The 11,146-nt window shown below is 34.9% G+C and overlaps 1 protein-coding gene across 1 annotated transcript; it reads right to left on the bottom strand.

Annotated features, from left to right (window-relative positions):
• Positions 1-9,308: 9,308 nt before the first annotated feature.
• LOC110928992 (copper transporter 5) lies at positions 9,309-10,359 on the bottom strand. The gene has a single exon (XM_022172081.2). It carries the CDS (start codon positions 10,142-10,144, stop codon positions 9,692-9,694), a length of 453 nt encoding a protein of 150 aa, XP_022027773.1. The 5' UTR covers positions 10,145-10,359; the 3' UTR covers positions 9,309-9,691.
• Positions 10,360-11,146: the final 787 nt, after the last annotated feature.

Here is an 11,146-nt window from a genome sequence, read left to right as displayed (position 1 = left end):
TTCTGTTTTGAAAAAGGAAAAGAAAGCTGATGAGAAACAAATTCTTATGTTGAAGACAAATTGTGAGAGGTTGAAATCAGAAAATGACAAACTGTTAAGTAATTTGAACAGTTTGACATTAGAAAACAAGAGTTTGAAAGAGAAAGAAAAGGATTTTGAAAGCAAACAGAAATCTTTAGAAGATGAAGATTTCTGGATAAAGCTTGAAAACAAAAAATTGAAAGAAAATGCGAAAGTTTTTGAAGATAAAATGAAAAATTTTGAAAATGAGAAATTAAAAGTGGAGAAAGAATTTCAAAGTCAAATAAAAATTCTTCAAGATGGGAGAGATGTGTTTAGTAAAAACAATATCGAAAAGCAAAAAATGATCAATTCTCATCTTGAAAAGATTATTCGACTTGAAAAAGAAGGTGAGCAAGCTCGAAAGAAGATCAACGAGCTTGAAACAAAATTGAAAGGTTTTGTGACTTCTTCAGAGTATGTGAAAATTCCATGTCCAAAACCGATCAATTCTGTACCAATAAGTGACGATGTCACAAACTTTGACAATGTCAAAGTTGAAGATTGTGATGAGAAATCTGATGATGTAAATGAAAATTTAGAAAAACAAAAATTGTTTTTGAAATTGAAAGAAAAATTTCAGAAAACTGTTCTACAATCGACTGAAAAGGGAGAATGCTCTAAGCAAAAACCTTTGAAGAAGAAAGTGGAACAAAAACAAAAAGATAATAAAAGTTCATCATATCGATCATCCAATCGTAATGAAAAATTACAAAAAGTAAAAAATGAAAACTCAAAAACTGTTGGTAATAAGTGGTGCAGGTCGGACCACAGTGCTGAAAAGTCAAAACTAGCAAACTTGAGAAAGGAATACCACCAAGCCAAACAATGTTATGATCTGAGTATTTGGTGTGAAAAAGGTGGTCCATGGTATGATAACAGAGTGTGTTACCGATGCGGCTATCAAGGACACATTGCTGTTAACTGCCAGGGTTGGAATTATGAGACGAGAAGATGCTTTAACTGTCAGATCAAAGGTCACATAGCCAGAGATTGCCCAAGGAGATCAAATGAAAGATTGAGGGCTAAGTCTCAGAAATTGGCAAAGATTCCAGTCAAAGTCAAGCCCCATGAACAGAAGGTTCTAAAACCTAAAGTTCAAGAACAGACAATTCAAGAAAAGAAAGTTAAACTTTCACAGGGGCAGAAAGACAGACTGAGGAAAAAGAGGAAGAAGGCAAGAGAGTATTTGGAGAAGATTTTGTCCTTGGGTTCATCTGTTGATAAAAATAAAAGTTCTGATGAATCGATTCCTTCGAATGCCAAGTCAAGCCAGGCGAATTCATCAGATACAAATCTGAGGACGAAAGGGGAAAAGAAGAAGATGAAAGGTGTCGGCGATGAATCTGGCTCATCTAAGTCAGACAAGCCACACTCAGGCAATGATTCTGGTTCGTCAAAACCAGAGGAGCCAGTGGTTGAGGTAAAAAAGGAGAATTCAGATTTAACAATGGATGATGCAAATTTTCCACCATTGTTGAATAAGAATTCGAAATCACCCAAGGACCGTCAGGCTTGGGTGAATCTTTTTAAATGAAAAACCTGACTTGCCGGAATTCCCAGGTTGGTAAGCGTGGAACATGAATCGGCATATTTCTTGAGAAATTTCACTTTGGTGATTTTTCGCCTCAAATGTGGTAAATCAGGGACATTAAGTTGTACTTGATTTTCTACAAATGTTGTTTGGGTTTTGAAACTGAAATTGTAAAATCTGTCATGTGTCTGAAGAAAACAATGTGATGAAGTAACCCCGAACCTACAAATGTTTGGTAAACAAACTAATTTTTCCGGAAAAACCATTTTGATTAAAATAAACTTAAGTGTTTTGAGATCATAATGGGAAAATAGTTTGTTGAGAGGGGGAGTTCTGATTGTTTACGTCAAGTGGATGGCGAATCAAAGCAATTCGATATCATGTTGTCAATTTTTTGTACAGTTTGTTTCAAATTTTCCCAGAAAATCAAAATTGAAACATATTTTGATTTTAGGGGGAGTAAAATTTTAAAAAAATTAGAAAATCTGAAAATGTCAAAAACATTGAAAATTTAAAAATGAGTTTTGGTGCAAATAGGGAAATGATAGTACATCAGCTAGACTGGCACAGTACGCTAAAGATTTGTAATGTATAAATGCAATTAAGCAGTCTCGCTAAAGATGTGTCGATAGGTTTTTACAGAATTAGTAGATCAGTTTGGGATATAAACATAAATTTCACTTGCGTCTACGTGAGGAACACCTCCAGGATATATAGGTAACCCCTGAAATCCTGTTTGAAGGGTCCCGTATTCTGAGATACTAGGTCTTTATGCTCAGTGATATCTGGGGTATTATCCCGGGACTTTTCCTGTATGGAAGTACTGACCTAGTTCCCGGATAATACTTTCTGCAAAAAGCTTTGAAATACAAGCTCGCCCTCAGCAATCTGATTAAACAATAAAATTGATAATCTTTGCTGTTGTAAAAAAGATCCTCTAAAGGGGACCCACCTTAAAGTCGAAGCCGTCATCTCTCTGCGTATACGGAAGTATCGACCTGAGCTCTCACGGCCCTCGCACCTACCCCTTTTACAGATATCAGCTGTGGTATACTCACCTGTAAGACTGAATACTGGGGTCTGGATACGGGAGTATATACTGAGGTGGGACACATGTAGATGTTTAAGTTCTAAAACACTAAATCTGTATCCCGAACAGGTTGAACATTTTGTGAGAATTTAAGTGGATCAATATATCGACAATCAACGCGAACTGTTTAAAAGCTTAAAATGAATTAACAGCTTAGCGGTGCTAGTGTCTAGTCAGCAGCTGATATGATCCTCTTGCACGAACTCACAAAAATATGTTTGTACATATTTCTTTTCTGCATTTAATTTCTGCTATTGCATTTATGTTTTATAAAATCCAAAAAGATTTTCGACAACTGATGGTGAAAAGCAGATATTCAAAATCTCAAAGGCTAAACAAGATGAACAGTTGGATTGGTTAATTGGTTTGAAATGTTGAATCAGAATTTGAAATGTTTCAAATTTTTGAAAAATTTTAAATGTGAAAGATTCTCAAATGTTTAGTTGATTCAGTTAGTTGAATCACAATATTGTTTGTTCTTATTAGTGTTTGAGATTTGTGTAGGTGTTTGAGCTGAACAGAGAAAAAGCCAGGATATAATTTCAAAGGTGATAACGAATTCCAGACAGCAATCCCAGCTCGATGATAGGGGGAGTCTGACGAGAGTTAGATCCAGAGAAAGATCCAGGTACATGATTCCAGGAAGAAGTTCCTGAAGAAGACATGATTCCAGGAAGAGGTCCTGAAGAAGACCGATCGAGATTGAAGAGTGTCATGTTTGAAGACTCTCACTGAAGATTCCGTCAACATTCAAGGGGGAGTCTGTTGGTGCAGTTGTCTGTCGACTACATCCCCGTTCGAGTCTTAGTTAAAGAAAGACAAGCCACTACGAGTTTAACTACGAATTGACTGCGGTAATATCCAAGGGGAAGTTTGTTGATGCATTTATTGTCTATCGCCTTCGTCAATTCGTGTCGTAGTGAAAAGCCGGAAGAAATCAAGCTCATAATATCACAAGTAGATAAAATTAGCAAGGTGTCATTTTGGTAATTAATGAGAAATCTCATTAATTCCAATGACATATAAATAGGAGAGTTATGTCATAAGTTTTAGGAGAAGACTTTTGGAAGACTTTGGCTCTCACATTTGTACTTTTGGTGATTCAAGTTTAGAGAGAGAAAGTCTAGAGAGAGAAAGTCGTTGTAAACGTGATTCTTGTACCGAACTTGTCATATCTTGCAATGGATTCATGTTTCTAGTACGTTATTGTGTGTTCGGTCACGCACGTTCACGGATTCCGCACGTCGAACGTTCGTTACGCAATCGAACGGCGTCAAAACCGGTCCTACACTTTCCATTGAAATATTCTCCTTTTATTTTATAATCTCTTATGTTATCTTCTTTAGCATCAATGATATTATAAAATCTACTAGAATTAGCCAGCCTTGTAAGGGGATGACTGACTACACCTTTATTTGAAAAGGATAATCTAGAGGTGATCTGGTTAGTTAATAGAATTGGTTTATCTTGTAAATTAAGATTTAATGGTCTTGAATCTATTTCCTCAATTTTAGGTAGGGTTTGTATTTGTATTTGGCATACTTCATTAAATAAAAAAGAAAAATCGATAGTATCTTTTATACTAAAACAATCAGAATGGTGAGTATTTGACATAGCATATGTAATAGAATATGGTCTATTTTGTTTTCTAAAGAAATCTTTTCTTTTAAAATCTTGTAATAAACTTAAAATTTTATCAATATCCTTGTCTTGGATATAATAGGAAATTCTTGAGTATATATTAAACTTTAGCTTATCATATTGCAAATTTCCTTTTAGTATTCCTAGACATGCTTTTTCTCTGTTTTGGATTCAATTATCCATAACTGCTAATTCTATGGGGGTATCTATATCTTCTTTAAAGGTGGATTTTATTATTATTTGGATAACTCCAACGTGTACCCATCCCAAAGTATTCCTTATTTCAGGCTTTATCTTTTCTAGTTTTTCTTGAATATCTTTATTAGACAACAATGGTATCATTACTTTGTTAGATATTATATTAATATCTAAAGCTCGTTCCTGAATATTCAATCCATAATATAGATGATGATTTCTTGGTTTTATCCCCAACCTTTGTAAAGTATTTATTTTAAATCCCGAATAAGTCGATAATGAAAATTTTCATGTTGTATTTGTTTTAATTTTTTCTTATCTATTAAAATTTCCTGTTTATATTCCCATAGTTGCTCTTCTTGACAATCTATCATAGCATTATCTATTTTACTAGTACTAGCTATGTCAAACTTATTCATTTTCAGAGGATGTATATTCAGTTTCGGTTAAAATAAATATACTTTAATCAAAATCTATATTATGAAGATCGTTAATTTGTATAAATTCTCCTTCATCTATCATTTTTTTTCAATATCTTCATCTATTTCAAATACTTTGAGATTTTTATTAAACTTTTTAGGACACTTATTTGCAAAATGTCCTTCCTCACGACAAATAAAACATCTACATTTTTTAGGATTTTGTTTTCTTTTATATATAGGCTTAAAAGTCTGTTTATATCATTTTCTTTTATAGTATTTGGTTTTACGCTTTTTAAAATATCTTTTTCTAAAATGGCTTCTTTTCTTATATTTTCTTTGTATCTTTCTATAGTAAAAAAGAACTATCGCATCCTATCATTAAAGACATTTTTGGGCTATTACAACATAAAGATATTTTTCTTTTTTAGTTTTTACTCATTTTAACTAGTATGGCGTCTCCACACTACTTGCTCAATTTATCTCTAGCATATGTTATTCTTTTTCCTAAGGTACCAGTTGTTCCCGGGTTATATGTACTAATTAGTTTTTGTCCCCATGGGTCAGGTATTTTTGCAAAAAATAAGGGTAAATAATTACACGTATTTGGTACTTGATTATAGATATGACAATAATGGGTGGGGTTTGCCTACAAAGTCCATTTTTTTCCTACAAAGTGTACAAAATCATAATAAACCACAATTTCAACCATAAAACACACTCAAAACCCACAAATAACAGTGTGAAGATCACTAAAACACAATATCCAAACCTTAACATTCCAAAAAAACTTCAAACACAGCATCGTAGAACTATGAATATAAAACACAACATGATGATCATCATAAAACACACTAATGTTAGTCATTGAAAAATCAAAGCCTTATAATCCAAAACACAACACAAAACCCACAAATATGGCATTCTAGTAATCTTTACTTTGTTATTTGTGGGGTTTGAGTGTGTTTTATGGCTGAAATTATGGTGTTTTATGACTTTGTACACTTTGTAGGAAAAAAGTACTTTGTAGCCAACTCCCACCCGATAATAATAATCTTGAAAAATACAAATATATATATCAATTTCACAAATACCACATAATTGTAGACGTAATAAAGCTGTCAAATATTTTTATATAGTTGCTGGGTCCTTTATTATATTACCTTCCCCACAAAACTCTAATCTAAAAGCTTCAACAGCTCTTGTTATTATGTTAGCTATATTTTGATCTTCCGATTTTTTTTTCGAAAACCTAGTAGCGTAAAACGCCATGGACAAAAAGCGTAAAAAAATGACTTTTTTCAAAAACGCAATGGATAAAAAACACAAAGAAATGTCTTATTTCTAAAACGGAATGACCAGAAAACACAAAGAAATGTCTTATTTCTAAAACGCAATGGCCTAAAAACATAAGAGAAAGTGTTCTTTCTAAAATGCAATGGACTGAAAACACATAAAAATACATTTGACCTAAAACGCAATGGACTAAAAACACTTCAAAATGTGTTTTTCTAAAACGCAATGGACCAAAATACACATAAAAATGTCTTTTTTCGAAAACGCAATAGCCTAAAAACACAAAAGATCTGAAAAAAGAAATATCATTTTCGTAAAATAAGGTAAAAGACAGAGACCAACTGTGTAATTAATCTTAAAATAATCGATCATAAAGATCAAACCAATGATCGTTTGGACAAACTACAAAACTCAACCAGAATAAACACCCTATATTAATGAGAGTTTAATTTCATTTTAATCTTTGTGGTCTAGGCCATTTTTGCAGTCTGGTTCAAATGTTTCATTTTTCTTCTGTGTGTTTAAAAAGTTTTCACCATTAATATTTTAGTCTATTGGGTTAACTTCATCCATATTTTCTGTTAACGAGAAGGACAATTCGATCATTTTATATGTAATTCTGTTAAATAGAAGACAAATCGGCCATATAAAATGACCATATTGCCCTTCTCGTTGACATAAAAAACGAATGAAGTTAACCCAGTGGACTAAAATAGAAATGGTGAAACCTGTTTGGACCCACAGACTAAAAATGAAACATTTGAATTAAACGGACAAAATGACCCAAACCACATAGACTAAAATGACATTTAACTCATTAATTAATTATGAGTAAATTACAAAAATCGTCCTTTATGTTGACACCAGATTGCAAATCATGTCCTTTATCTTCAAAAAGTACAAAAAACGTACCCGATGTTTGCAAACCCAAACACGTTATGTCCTATAGCCCCAACTTAATTAATTTTCATGGTTAAATCTCACCAAATAGATCCCATGTAAGGGCAAATTAGTCTTTTACCCATTAATTTAAAGTATTAGACACAAAATCTGATTAGTGTCTCTCCTATTCTTCAAATCCCTCTTATCTCCTTCTCTCTTTCTTTCAACCACACCACCACCACCACCGCACCACCACCATCACCACCGCACCGCCATCATCACTGCACCTCAACCACCACCATAAACACCTCCACCACCACACCTCCACCCCCTGCCATCCCCGACCCCAACACATATATTTAGATCTGAACATATTCAACCCAAATGGCCATACTTTATTCCTTGAAGAACCAAATGGGTTCGTAGCATCCTCAAAACCGCACCAATGTTGCCATCATCAACTATCGCACGTTGGTCACCGATGCCGATGACTCTTGAGCTCGTATCAATCTGAACCCGAATGTTCTCCATCCAAAGGTTATATTCGGGGGAATACACGGTACAAGTTAGCAATCACCAGTATGCCTAAGGAGGTGTATGATAAAGAGTGGGATATGATGCAACAAGATCCTTGCAGAAAGGTTTAATTTTTTGGTTTTTGATTTAAATTTGTTTGGATTAATTGTGGGTTTTATTAAATTTTGGATTTTGGGGAATTGGGGATTTGTTTTGTAATGTGCGATGATAATATTGTTAGTTGATTGAAATTTTGAGCTTGGGGACTGTGTTGATGTTTGAGCTGTGGGATAAATGCTTCTAAAGTTCAGTTGTGTTGGGAAGGTCTATTATGTTAAGATTATGATTTGTAAATTGTAAATTTCTCGCTTGTATCATTATTTACGATCTGTAAATGGTTGGGCTGGTGGTGGTTGTAGTAATGGTGATGGTGGAGAAAGAGAGAGATGGCAGGTGGGGTGGGTGAGTTTTATTTATTTTACTGTTTAGGGTAAAATGACTAAAATACCCTCATGTGGGGTCTACTTTGTCAGATTTAACCATAAAATCTAACTGAGTTATGGCTAAAGGACATAATATGCAAAGGCTTCCAAACATCAAGTACGTTTTTTGTACTTTTTAAATATAGAGGACATAGTTTAAAATATGGTGTTAACATAAAGGACGATTTTTTTTGTAATTTACTCATAAATTATATTTTTTGCCAGCCGGATTGAAACAGATTATGAAAACCCATGCCACACATATTTTATTCGTGGTGGCCGTTTCTTTTGTCCCTGTTTCCGCATTAGACCTTGTCACGATAAACGGATATTCCAGGTTATGTTTCATTCTATTCCCACATCCCCAAAAATATTCAATGACCAAAACCAAACAAACAAATATCTTTCGGTAATCCCTATCAGCCTAACATTAAGTTTCTTTCAAATAATAATACCTAATGGAAGAAAAGATTAATCCTAATTCCTAATTTGGAATACGATAACTACAATGGTAACAACGATCAATCAATCCAAAATTTAGAATACGACAATGAACAAGTTCTACTGAATTTGGAATACCATACCAAAGGCCAACCAATCCAAAATTTAGAATATGATAGCGAAGATCAGAGACAATAAACAAGTTCTACTCAATTTTTAATATGATACCGACGATCAATCAATCCAAAATTCAAAATTAGGAAGAACAACAACAATGATACTGACGATCAATCAATCCAAAATTCAAAATTAGGAAGAACAACAACAATACATTGAAATCAGATGATTAATTCATAACAGAATCACAAATTGTAGTTTCCAAAAGATGAAAATTGAGGAATCGTACAAAAACTGAAATCAAAATCCATATCTAATTCAAAAAAACAGGGGAAGCAACAGCAAATAACTGAAATCAGATGTTGAATTCATCGATAACTTCACAAAGATCACAGTTTCCAAAAACTGAAATCAAAATCACAATCACAATCTATACCTAATTCAATAAACCTTCGATCATCGTATTCAATCAAAAATTCAGATCCAACTCGATATAGAACAATGAAACAGATTAACATTGAATTCAAAATCTATACCTAATTCAATAAACCTCCAATCAACATAATCAGAAAATCAAAATCAAAATCAAATTCAGATCCAAATCGATATGCATCATCATTAGTATTCCATAATCGTTGCACTTTCAAACCAGAAATCGATTATTCTGATACAGAAACAAGGAAAACAGATTCAAACTTACATATACCTAGGGTTTCATAACTTCCATTTCGATCCTAATTCAACACGGAGAAACTTTCAGTCAACATATTCAATCACAAAATGAAGATCCAAATCGATATACGATCATCATCAATGCTATCTTAATTGTTGCAGTTTCAAACAAGAAATTGATTATTATAATACAGAACAATGAAGTAGATTCAAACTTACGTATACCTAGGGTTTCCTTTCGATCCTACAAGAATACAGAGAAATAGTCAACACCTTAGAGTTTCAACATTCAATCACATCGATCTACAAATCAACCGGATCTCGAACAACAACAACAACAACATCATCAAGCACAGGCACACGGATTATCAACAACAACAACCTGCTCATCATCACCACTCCTAAACAACAAGTATCCAACAGCCAATCCAACAACGATCGCAACAAACACACCGCCATTAAACGACATAACCGCAAGCATAAGGAAGTATCCAATCGCCGAGTTAATTCCGAACAGAACCGCTCCGGCAACCCTACCGACGCTCCACCGGCTACTTCCGGCGATAATCTTCTTGTTCAGGAGCGGCGTAGCGTCAACGGCGGTGCCGTTGGTGGTGGTTGAGGCGGCGGAGGTGGAGAGGAGTTTGAAGCGGAGGCGGCGGTCCTCCATGTACTGGTAAAAGATGGAGAAGATGAAGCAGGCGAGTAAGGTGAGAGCGTAACTGATCCATGAGTCGGTTTGCCAGGAGGAGAAGAGGAGAGTGACGTTGCGGCTCCAGTAGAAGGTCATGTGCATCATGGTTGCGGTGGCGGAAAAGTAATCGGAAAAAGGTAGTTGGTGGTGGTTGCGTAAGGAATGAAAAATGGGACCGGAGGTGTGGGGGATGGATATAATTGGTGTGGGTTGTGTGTAGTACAAGGGAAGGGTGGTACTACAAGATATTTACTTTGTACTATTCGCCATCTCACACCTCCCAAAGTCATGCATCATTGGCATCGATGTTTTTAAATGATACAATGAAATGAATTAAATTTTACTATTTTTATATGTTTACAAGGAGTTTTTATGTCAAAACGATTTGATTCATTAGGGGATGGGATGATCACTAGTGATAAAATTTCATCACTTAAAATATTTAATCATTTTCCGTCATGTTAGCAACCATTTTTCCATCACTCACAACTTTTTTTAGTGGGGGTGGTCATCACTCACCACCACACACAACAATTTCCCCCCAACCAACAACTACACTCACAAAACAAAAGAATAACGTCGTGAAGAAAATAAAGAAAATCGATTCCCGTGGTGCTATAACGCGTTATAGCAAGAGGTGGGGGTGGGAATTTGCATTGTTCCACGCGTTGAACATTGTATCACGCGTTATATATTGGACCGCCCCCCGTGGCCTTATACTTAGGGTGAACAGGTGGGTGCGGGGTGAAGGGCGGTGAATATTTTTACCGTACGGGGAACACCGTCACCGTTCCACTTAACCACGCGGGGCCATTGAAAAACCGGGCCTCTTCACTGCGTGCCTGAATGTGACCGTTGGACGATGGTATTAACGGCATTATAGCCGTTTCATTTAATAAAAAACAAATAAATATATTGTAATTACATATTATCATTTTACATTCCATTTTTCACCCAATTCGCATACTCTCAAAGCATACTATGGATAGACCAAACAAGAGTGATGGCAAGAAAAAAGTTTCGGGTTCCGGTTCGAAGGCGAGGGGCGCGGCTCGCAAAGTAGACGAGGTGGATCGAGTGGTTCAAGTGTGTCATTTCAATCACAAC

This window comes from Helianthus annuus, chromosome 3 (genome assembly GCF_002127325.2).
Source record: "Helianthus annuus cultivar XRQ/B chromosome 3, HanXRQr2.0-SUNRISE, whole genome shotgun sequence".
Lineage (NCBI taxonomy): Eukaryota > Viridiplantae > Streptophyta > Magnoliopsida > Asterales > Asteraceae > Helianthus > Helianthus annuus.
This window is presented reverse-complemented; position numbering and strand designations above follow the sequence as displayed.